Genomic DNA, 10,848 nt, shown 5'->3' on the forward strand with positions numbered 1-10,848 from the left:
GGGAGTATATATAGGGCAGCGGCGAACCACGGGCGTGGGGATTTTGTTTCAGTCTATTCACTCTCTTTCCGCGCTTGTCGCATCATTCGTTCTTTTTCGCTTCGCTCTCTTGCCTAAAAATGCTTCGCTCCCTTCTCGCAACCGCCTACTTGGCCGCGCTGGCTGCGGCCCAGAGCAATGTCGTAGGATCGGCGGTCGGTTTTGCTGCGGGTGTGACTGGCGGTGGAGATGCTACGCCTGCCGTACCTGCCGATATCGATGAACTTACTACTTGGCTCACGGATGACGAGCCTCGTGTCATTCTTTTGGATAAGGAGTACGACTTCACCGGCTCCGAGGGCACCAAGACTGAAGATGGTTGCCGTCCGGACAGCAACACTTGTGGAGTATGTATCTACTGGAGGACAACCGTACAAAAAATCCCAACTAATAACTCCAACAGAGCAGTGGCCAAGACGCCCTCGACGGCCCCAACTGGTGCAGCGCCAGCTACCCGACGGTGTCGGTCACCTATGACGTTGCGGCCACCAACCCCATTGACGTTAAGTCCAACAAGTCGATCGTCGGTGTCGGCGACAAGGGTGTGATCAGAGGCAAAGGTTTCCGTTTCGTCAGTGGAGCACAGAACATCATCTTCCAGAACGTCCACGTCACGGAACTCAACCCACAATACATCTGGGGCGGAGACGCCTTCCAGATGTCCGGCTGCGACCTCATCTGGCTGGACCATGTCAAGATCTCGCTCGTCGGCCGCCAAATGCTCGTCACCGGCTATGAATCTGCCGGACGCGTAAGCATCACCAACTCGGAGCTGGACGGCCAGACCAGCTGGAGCGCCTCGTGCAACAACGAGCACTACTGGACGATGCTCTTCCTCGGCGACGGCGACCAGATCACCTTCGCCAACAACTACATCCACGACACGTCGGGCCGCTCGCCCAAGGTCGGCGACGCCGTCACCCTGCACGCCGTCAACAACTACTTCCAGACCAACAAGGGCCACAACTTCGACGTCGAGCAGGGCGCGCAGATCCTGATCGAGGGCAACGTCTTCGAGGACTGCAAGGCGCCCATGACCGAGGCGGCTCTGGCCGTCACCAGCGGCCTCTTCACCGTCCCCGACAGCAGCGCCGCCGCCCAGTGCTCCAGCGCCCTCGGTCGTGACTGCCAGGTCAACCAGCTGACCAGCTCGGGCGACCTCGGCTCCTTCACCGACACCACCGTCGTCAAGGCCATCGGCGGCGCGGACTCCATCTGGGAGGCTATTGCTGCTGACCAGGTTGCTTCGACCGTCAAGGCCGGTGCTGGTATCGGAAAGCTGTCTGACTCCTCCTCTTCTTCTTCGTCCTCGTCTACCAAGGTTACCGCTGAGGACGCTTCGTCTTCTTCTGCGGCTGCTGCCGCGCCGGCCGCCACCTCCAGCGCTGCGGCTGTCGAGTCGAGTCCCGCAGCTGTCGAGTCCAGCGCCCCGGCGGCTTCTTCCTCTTCTTCCGAGTCATCCTCTTCCTCCTCGTCTTCTTCCTCGTCGGGTTCCGCCGTTTCCCGCTGGGGTCAGTGTGGCGGCCAATCTTGGACCGGGTCCACCACGTGTGAGGATGGATACACCTGCACTGTTCAGAACGACTGTGAGTATTACCATTAGCCTTAACCTTATTGCATATTGATACTGATTTTGAACGTGCAGGGTACAGCCAGTGCCTCTAAGCTATCCAACAACCCTGGGGTGGAAGGAACAGTGGGAGAAAAACTGGAATGTAGTTCTGTAACGAGATGAAAACAACTTACGTAATAGTCAAAGTCTATTAATTCTTTCAAAAATCCATCATCCAAATACGCGTTGCCCGAGGGGATATTCTGATGAATCTTCGTGGAAGAGAAATCTTATGCCGGGTTGACAAGATGTGGTTCCAATAGAAAAACTACCAACATGCGCAGCGGTAATATCTGAAACGAGAAGATAGATTTCCATCATGAGATGAATAATTGTACCGAACTCTACACGGCCGGCATTTACAGCTTTGCCTTTGAAACCTCCAGCTCTATTTCGTCCACCAGCTTTGCAACTTCCCGAGCCAGCCCAAAGCTATACACGTACCCACCTCCTGGTGAACCTGTGTACTACGTCTCAATTTTGACTTCTTGTACATCGCGAATGAGACTTACCATATGCGTGGACTACTGTTTGGCCATTGATATCTTCTCTCTCCGCTCGGACTCCTGTCTTTCTCTGAGGCCGGATCCCCACGATGTCGCGAACGACCTTGAAATCTGATGGATTTTCTGGGAAAATCTTCGGGAGGCCCTCATGAACGCGACGAAATATCTGTTTAAGTTGTGTTAGGATGATCGAACCATGCAAGCATAGGTTATTTCACGCTTACATCGGCCCTGAGACCAGAATCCACCGATGTATCGCTGCGTACCTTATCAGCAGGGACAATGCACGATGCCTCCATATCAAGACTCACGTGTTTCCAAATTGCTTTATACCGCCTAGTACAGCCGTCCCATCGCCCCTGGGTATGACATACGTGTAGTCCTTGCCGCGTCGGGTCCATATCTTGTCGTAATCAGTCTTCACGAGCACAGTCTGACCGCGCACTTGCTCGACGTTCTCATCTGCCACATCACTCAGGAATCGAGCTCCCCAACCTGTGGCGTTGATGAGGATATCATGCCCCATCCCGCTTAAATCCGCTAGCGACCGGACGTTGACACGCTTGAACGTCACGCCAGCCCCTTCCAACTGCGAGCGCAACCAGGGAAGAAAGACCGGGGGTGTCAGAACCCAGCTATGATCTGGACATATGTAAAATTAGTAGGGATATACATGTGGAGGCAGTGGATACTTACAGGAGATCCCGTGCGCTACCCCCTCGGGAAGCTCGTCTTTGGACATGACACGAAACTACGTTCGTATTCTCAATACGTAAAATATGGCAACGCAGCCTTCATTGTTTGACTTACCCCCGGCATCTTTCCATGGTACCACATGTCCTCTGGCTTCTTGAAATCAAGCAAGTCATGAATCTCGATCCGCTTGTCAAGCGAAAATTCCAAAGTCAGTCTATGGAGTCTAGATTCGCGCCATCACACCGTGTCTTACCTTTACGCTGCTTTCCGGGTGAGCCATTGCGAGCTTCCACATGTGCGCAAAGGCTTCGAGCTGCATATTCTGCTCTCTCGGCGGCGAGTCGTCCATGCCCAGCCAGATGGCGCCCGCCCATGGACTGGTCCAGGTGAAGGAGTCAGGATCTCCGGGCAGGTCGCGTGCGACGATGGTAACTTCGTGGCCTTTGGGAAGCTGGCTGGCAATGGACATGCCGGCGATTCTGAATTGTGCGTCATTGGCGTTGCGTTCTCCGGGGGGTTTGGGTTGGCATACCCTGCGCCGAGGATTGTAACCTTGACCATGTTGAGCTTTCGTCGGTCTATTTACGGCTTGTAAATTGTGGTTTCGATCCTGATGCTGATGTATATGGTCACTGCTGGAGCTCTGAAGAGGGCATTGAAATAGTCGACCCATCCCGGGGATTTGGATCCTTGATGGGCAACCACTCACGATCTTGTTTTCTTCCCCTCAATCATCATACCACTGATCTACATCACTCATGGTTCTTGATACTCCATGCTGAGTGGAAAAGCTGTGCTGGCCAATAATGAAAGGTATGGAAATCCAATCTCGGTCACCTTGCATGCCCTGCCGAGACCCGCATATTTCCTATCTCGCCTACACCAACCTCATACTTCCACCGATATATACGTCCGATCATGTTCGCATGATCGTTTATCAAAGCGACTGGTTGGAATGAGAGTACATGCAGCCCTTCATGTGAAGTTTCTGTGTGCATTGCAGCTTGCATTCCGCATTGCATGAGATAATGGAGCCAATGACTATTTGACGGTACGAAAACCTACAGTTCATACCCAAGATTCTATGACAATCGTAGTCGATCAACTCTCAACATGCCGCGGCTTCAGTCTTACCTCCAATCCCCTGTTATACGCCACCCCACCCGCAACAACATACCTTCCCTCCTTCACCAGCTCCAAATCAAATTGCCTCACAATCTGCATCATCACTGACGTTAGCCCTGGCCCAAATCACAACCAAAAAAAAGCTGTCTACCCCCATCACCGTCCCACCATCCAGAAACCCCCCCAAAAAGAACAAACAGCAAAACTCACCTCAGGCAACAACTTCCACATCTCCAAAACCGCCACATCCTTCCCAAGACACACCCTCGGCCCAACCCCAAACACAAAACTCGCCGCCTCCATCTCCGCCACCCTCCTCGCCCCGACTTCATCCCCCTCTTCCACCAACCACCTCCCCGGCCTAAAACTCTCCGGATCGGGCCCATACATCCTCGGATCCCGCTGCACGACGTACGCATTACTCGTCACCTCCGCGCCCGCCGGCACCCACAGCGCTCCGGGAAGACTACCCCCAGTGGCCGGCACGACGCGCGCGAAGAGGTTCGTCGCGGGCGGGTTGAGGCGCAGGCTCTCCTTGATGCAGGCGACGAAGAAGGGCAGGTGCGCGCGCGTCTGGTCGAATTGGATGGGGTCGGATAAGAGGTGGCGGGCGGAGGCAGAGGCGATCTCGGCGCGGCAGCGGGCGAGGCAGGACGGGTGCGTGAGGAGGAAGCGCAGGGTGCTGCCTAGGGCGGTGCCGGTCGTGTCGGCGCCGGCTTGGATGAGGAGGGTGATGTGGGCGCGTTTTTGGGAGGGGGTGAGGGGCGCGTTAGTGGTGGGGTTGCGGGCGGTTAGGCAGCTGCGGGTTTTGGTTAGTTGGGGGAGGATGGGGGTGGTGGAGGGGGAAAGAGGGGAGGGACTCACTACTGCAGGAAGTCTGGCTTCTCCTGTGTGAAGCCTTCGTTCTCTATGCGTTTCTCGCGGTCTGTGACGTGCTTGTCCGCTTGGCTCATCAGGAAGCCCATGCCGTCATCGTCGCTCACGCTGGGGAGGAAGTACAGGCCCCAGCGTGTCTTCATGACGACGTCGCGGAACCAGCGGAAGCGGCCGACGAAGCCGAAGAAGTCGAGGCCTTCACGCCAGCTGTGTAGCATGTGGCGCTCGTCGCGGCTGTTGTGTACGAAGCCCCAGGGCTCCGTGAAGGAGAGCATCGTCATGATATCGGCGGCAAACTCCCTAAAGCACAGGAGGTGTTAGTAGAGAAAGCGTAGGCAAACTGGCTCATACATGGGGTTGCCGTACGCTACTTTGTCCGAGATGACGACGCTTTCGCCCCTCTCCGCCCGTTCGGTCATTCTGCGCACGAAGAGTTGGATGAGTTGGTCAATCCTGGGCTCCCAAGCATTCTTCAATCCTCCGATGGTCCACTGTAATGGTCATTATTCAGCTGTTTGTTTAATTGAACGTCTAACCGGTTCAAGGTGGTTACCTGCTGGCCTCCAAGTGCTTTCCTCAGTGCCCTATGTTCGTCTCCATCGATGGTAGAGAACAAGTGCGGCGGCCCCAACGCTCCGGTTCCGTAAAGTGGGGCTTTCGTGTTGAATTTCAGGTCCCAGTATATTTCTTTGATAGCAGCGGGTTGTGGGAAGAGCAGCAGAGTTGGTGCGATGCGGATTGGTTTGTCGGCTTAACAGGAGAACACTGATCAGTAATGGAGCGCATGACCATTTTTCTTAGGGGGGGGAACCAACTTCCGTAACGCTTCGTTAAAGACATGAGCCATTGGGGTTCGACTTGGAAAACTGAAATCATTGCTGAAACTAGCGAAAAGGACGCCGCATACCACGGTCCACGGAAGCTCGATAATGGGTGCAGATAGAGGTTGTAAAACATGCGAAGTACCAACAATGAAGCTATCGAAACTCCTATCAGCAAAAGACTGGAGCCTGCGGATAGCTCAAGGAGCTTTCCAAGTGCCATGATGGCAGCCTTTTCCTCTTTCACCTGCTGGTTAATATCAAATGTGAAGTGTTCTCAGATCCACTCCGCGACGATGAGCTGCGGCAGAGGACGCTGCGGGACTTTGATTCTCAATCGAAGCTTCCTTAACTCAGGTTGAAATACTATAAGCGAGGGGAGCGGACCCTGGTCCGAGCAATGCGGAGTGGTGGGGGCCATTTCGAGGCACGCGGGGCAGAGCATGTACTTCCTTGTCGCTACGAACCAATCTTGTCTTGCCAATTTCTTCCGAGCATCCGGGATTGAATACTTCTGGCTGCATCACAGTCACATATGGTCTAGTCCTAACGATACTACATTCATGCGAGCCTTTGTGGTGGGCTTGATCTGCATACATCAGCCCAGTTATACGAATGACGAAAAAGCAGTGATCTTGGCAGGTGTGGAACAATGTTACGGCTAATACCACAATGAATTTAGTGCTGACATGTACCTCCGATCCCTACCCTCGTTCGCTAGCAAATGCAGCTAATGTGAAAGAATATATTGCTAATGACGTTTATCAAGGAAACCCAGGACAAGGGAAGGGCGTCAAAAAAATGCAATCGCTTACAAGTGCTTAGCAGATTGGGGTAAGCCAAGCGCTTTCAAGCGCGGATCTTTGATGGCGTCGTCATATGTGGGAGAAGGTAGGTTTTTTTTTTTTTTTTTTGAAACGATGACTGTGTAACATGGCGTCCACGTGGCGAGGAATGAGCCTGAGAACGTCATCAAGATGCATGAACTTACATTTAACGTTCTCTAGTCGCTCCGCCCTGATTCTCTGACTTAGGGTGTCTGGGTTCGCTTTGTCCCTAATTTTGAAACTTTCAACTTGTGTAGAGTGGGCAGCTGCGGATCGCTGTTTCTTCAGGAACAGCAGCAGTCTCTCACGACGATATGTGATGGATCAGGATCCGGCAATAGTAGCTCAAATTCAACCATTAAGTACGGATCCTCTATAATCAGTAGCAAAGCTTCACGTAGAAACTTTTGACAAGGATACCCTACCGGCTGTAAGACCTTTCGATCCAGAACTCCAATGATACGGCTCCAGGATTCTTTCGTTGTTTGAGGATCAAGAATAGCACATATTACAAACATTGAACATCTGAGATGAGAAAGCGGAGGTGAGAAGAGTAATGTTGTTACCTATTGATGCCATACAGCCTTTGTACTTGGACACCCTACAATCCGTAAGCGTCTCACCCATCGATGATCGGAGATATTTTCCGGCTCTTGAGCGTGTACGCAGTATGCAGCATCATGCAGCAGACCAACGACGCGAACGAGTATGATCAAGCGTATTGATAGAGTCAGATCGCCAAGCACCTGTTGATCATTTGCATAAAGTTCGTCAGCCCTTAGATAGAGGAGAGTACAATTACGTCAACAAGGGCAGCAGACTGTTACAGTCCACCTCCCTCACTGAAACAACGTAACCGCCCCCCTCCCCTCCCCAACACCAACAACCCTCCCCCCAATCTCCAACGGACTCCCCTCCCAAACAACCCAATCCCCCTTCCTTCCCCCCTCCCGCTCCCCCTGTGCCTTCCCCTTCAACCCAAGAACCTCCCACACATTCCCACTCACCAACCCGACCGCCTCCCTCTCGCTGAGCCTCCCCTCCCCATTCGCATACGCCCACCCCGCCATGAGCCCCAAATCGCGCACCTCCCAGCTCTCCGCCACACCAATCGCCGTCGTCACGCCCGCATCCAACAACTTATCGACCGTCGTCCCGTTCGTCAGCGGCGCGCCCGTCAGGCTGCGGCGCTGGTCCCAGTGCTGCGCGTACTGCAGCAGCGGCGCGAGGACGACGCCGACGCGGGCTGCCGCGAGTTGGGGCGCCAGGAGGTGTGCTTCGGAGGCGCCGATGAGGGCGAGGCGGATGGAGGACGACGAAGAGGAGGAGGACGAGGACTCGGCCAGGAACGCTTCGACGTCAGCCTTGACGCGGAGCAGGGCGGCGATGGTGTCAGCGCTGTCGACGTCGATGACGAGGGCGAGGTCGCCGGCGACGACCTTGCGGAGGTAAGACTGCTCGGTGTAGCGATCCGTCGGCTTCTCAGCGCTGCTGTCACTGCCGTTCAGGGACGCCGCAGCGGCCTCCAGCAAGCTATCCCTCAGCGCGCCGACGGCGCTCGACAGCGACGGCGTCTTGCCGTCCTTGACGCCAGGGCCGAAGCTGTAGTGGACGGCGACCTCGTCGGCCCAGACAGCTCCATCAGCGAGGGAGTGCTGCGCGCCGCTATGGTGTGTGCGGAAGCCGACGCTGACGCCGCGGGAGCCGCCGGCGGACGAAGAGGGCGCGGAGATGGCCCTCGTGACGCCGCGGCGGTGGGCGGCGGCAAGCTGCTTGGTGTCGAGGAGAAGCCCATCGACGGCGCGGGCGAAGCGCGTGTCCGGGCTGTTGCGGCCGTCTTGCGTGGCGCGCTCGGCGGCGATCTCGCTGAGGCCGAGGTCGGAGCCGAGGATGGTGAAGGCGGGGGAGAGGTGGCCGTTTTTGAGGTGGACGGTCTTGACATTTTGGGATGAGGCGGTTTGGAGCTCCGTGCTGCAGGATCCGATGCAGGAGATCTCGCCGTTGGTGATGATCACGACGCTGCTAGATTCTTCGGCGGCGTGTTCGAAACCTGGGATCAGGATCTTGGAGACGCCGGTGAAGACGACGTTGCCTGTCTCAACATCCTCCTCCTTCTCTTCCGTTGGCACGGCCACGAGCTCGCCGGGGTAGCCGGGGTCGGTCCGCGATTTGTTAAGGACGAAGGGGTGTTCGTATTGGGCAGTGCCATCGATCCAGATCTGCACCGGTGTGGCTGCCACGCTCAACGGATCGCTGTCCCAGACGACAATATCCGCGTCGAATCCGGCTTTGACCTTGCCAATGCGCTCGCCCAGACCAAGCAGTTCCGCAGGCGCGCTGGTCACGCCCGCGAGCGCTGCGTGGTAGGGCAGGCCGTAGCCGTACGCCTTGGCCGCTTCGAAGACGACGTGCTGTGCGTTCAGCACCGGGTTGTCGGACACGTAAACGGGCGTGATGCCATTCTCGTACAGGATTCTGCCTGCTTGGTCAGTACCGCGGTAGGCTTCGCTCTTGTAATCCATGTTATCAGCGAATAGAGCGGCGGCAGGAGCCCGACCACCCCAGGCACGCTTCAGGATCTGTTATTTTGATTAGTCTGGGTATATCTCAGAGCCTTTTCATCTTACGTACCTCGGGGACAATGTAAGTTTCATGGGCGTGGTGGAAGGCACGGATAGGGAATTTGAACTCGTTGGTGTGGTCGATGAAGGCCTCAAGATCAGGCACGGTGTAGCAGTGCGTATTGACGTGCACCTGACCGCGTAGTACAGCGCTGAGAGACTCCCAGCGGAGGTCCTGGGGGAGATACGTCTCAACCGCATGCAGGCCATTGGCCTGGGCAGCCGAGCACCAGTCGTCCTGGGCCACCACCAGCTTGGCAGCCTGCTCGAACGCGTGCCTGAACTCCCACGACTCGCCCATCCTGCTAACGGGGCCGTGTTCGCCGACCTTGCCGTAGATCCTTTTGGGGTTCTCGCCGCACGCCATCTTCATGTAGCGCCAGGTACGGTCCGGATCAGCCAGCATGTCAGCGGCGCTGACCTCAAGGCGGCCATCAGGCTTTCCGACGGCATGCTTGATGACGAAGGCCTCGCCGCCGATGTTGTTGCCCGAGCCGGGCAGGATGAGCGAGGTCGTCACGCCGCCGGATTTGATGACCTGGATCTGGTGGTCCAGCGGGTCCAGCCCGTCGATGGACCGCACGTACGGCGTCGTATCTGCCGACATCTCGTTCGTGTCCTCGTTGCCCCGCAGCTCCGGCAGCGGGTTGACGCCCGCGTGGCTGTGCATGTCGATGATGCCTGCCGTCAGGGGTCTGCCTTGGGCGTCATAGACCAGCACGCCCTCGGGAAGCTCTTCCTCGGAAATCTTAGCTCCAACACTCTTGATAAGGCCGTATTCGAGAAACACGTCGGATTGGACCCAGGAGTAGCCCTTTCCGGCCCGGGCGTCTTCCTCGCTGGTCCCAGGCACAGGCTCGCCGACCCATACCGATGCGTTTTTGATCAATGTGGGCTTGTGGCCATCAATGTATCGAGCATTGCGAGAACGCTGGCCGCGGGGATCCTGTGGCTTTTGCTGCAGATTGGCGCACGTTGCCAGGTCTTCTTCAAGTCGCTCCAGGGATAACGTGGTTGTTCGATGACGGACATGGTGTGATTGATGCCATTGGGCATAGGCCAGATAAACAAGGCACGCGACTGCGATAAGTCTGAGGTTGCGTCTCTTCCGGAACCGCCGCCGGTGTTGCGGGGCCGACTGCTGAACTGTCGCACTGTACGTGGGCAGTCCGTCCTTCTCCATCTTCAATGAGTTGCGATGGAGATGAAATGGAAGAAGCGATTGCTGATGCTAAATAGGATAGGTTACACGTCAAGGCGGTGTCCAATGATGCGATGATAAGTGGGATGGGCCGACGACGCGCTAACCCGTTTTCGGCAGGAGATGGTGCGATACCGCGGAGCTGACTAACATCCCTTTCTACCAGCAATCGAACTCCGCCCTTTGCATGTTTCAAGAACAAATCATCTTTTTTGAATCGAGGAAGGAGCCCAGCCTCTCACGTGGTAGCTGTGCTGAGATGCCTACCCTGGGCTTTCGTGCAAGGATGTGATCTTACAACCAACAAAAATGCATCCTTTCCGTCAATATCTTCATTTAGTCCTTTACCTAGGAGCCTAAATGCTTAAAAGTATAAAACGTCCCCATTAAGCATTCTCAGCACAAGAAATGACGCGGCTGCACAGCCCTGCTGTCTACAGCGGGGCAATCTTTCCCCGCAGCCTTGCACTGCCAGCTCCGTTCCCAGCTTCGTCACACTAGCCGAGACGCTTCCATCTGACTGC

At 55.8% G+C, this 10,848-nt stretch overlaps 3 protein-coding genes across 3 annotated transcripts; 1 reads left to right on the forward strand and 2 right to left on the reverse strand.

The window, feature by feature from the left end:
• Window positions 1-119: 119 nt before the first annotated feature.
• On the forward strand, window positions 120-1,704 carry LTHEOB_3842 (Pectin lyase; the record flags this gene model as incomplete). Its single annotated transcript, XM_035512810.1, has 3 exons — window positions 120-386; window positions 443-1,625; window positions 1,685-1,704. 3 exons carry the CDS (start codon window positions 120-122, stop codon window positions 1,702-1,704), a joined length of 1,470 nt encoding a protein of 489 aa, XP_035375235.1.
• Window positions 1,705-2,010: 306 nt separating this feature from the next.
• Window positions 2,011-5,730, reverse strand: LTHEOB_3843 (Cytochrome P450; the record flags this gene model as incomplete). The annotated part of the gene is made up of 13 exons (XM_035512811.1): window positions 2,011-2,102; window positions 2,164-2,323; window positions 2,382-2,415; window positions 2,469-2,799; window positions 2,854-2,908; window positions 2,968-3,006; window positions 3,107-3,332; window positions 3,386-3,405; window positions 4,189-4,777; window positions 4,843-5,154; window positions 5,206-5,345; window positions 5,408-5,604; window positions 5,670-5,730. The coding sequence occupies 13 exons, from the start codon at window positions 5,728-5,730 to the stop codon at window positions 2,011-2,013; spliced, it is 2,256 nt and encodes a 751-aa protein (XP_035375236.1).
• Window positions 5,731-7,341: 1,611 nt separating this feature from the next.
• On the reverse strand, window positions 7,342-10,306 carry LTHEOB_3844 (Amidohydrolase 1; the record flags this gene model as incomplete). Its single annotated transcript, XM_035512812.1, has 2 exons — window positions 7,342-9,081; window positions 9,134-10,306. 2 exons carry the CDS (start codon window positions 10,304-10,306, stop codon window positions 7,342-7,344), a joined length of 2,913 nt encoding a protein of 970 aa, XP_035375237.1.
• Between the last annotated feature and the right edge of the window lie 542 nt (window positions 10,307-10,848).

The sequence above is a fragment of the Lasiodiplodia theobromae genome (assembly GCF_012971845.1).
Source record: "Lasiodiplodia theobromae strain AM2As chromosome Unknown scaffold_10, whole genome shotgun sequence".
Lineage (NCBI taxonomy): Eukaryota > Fungi > Ascomycota > Dothideomycetes > Botryosphaeriales > Botryosphaeriaceae > Lasiodiplodia > Lasiodiplodia theobromae.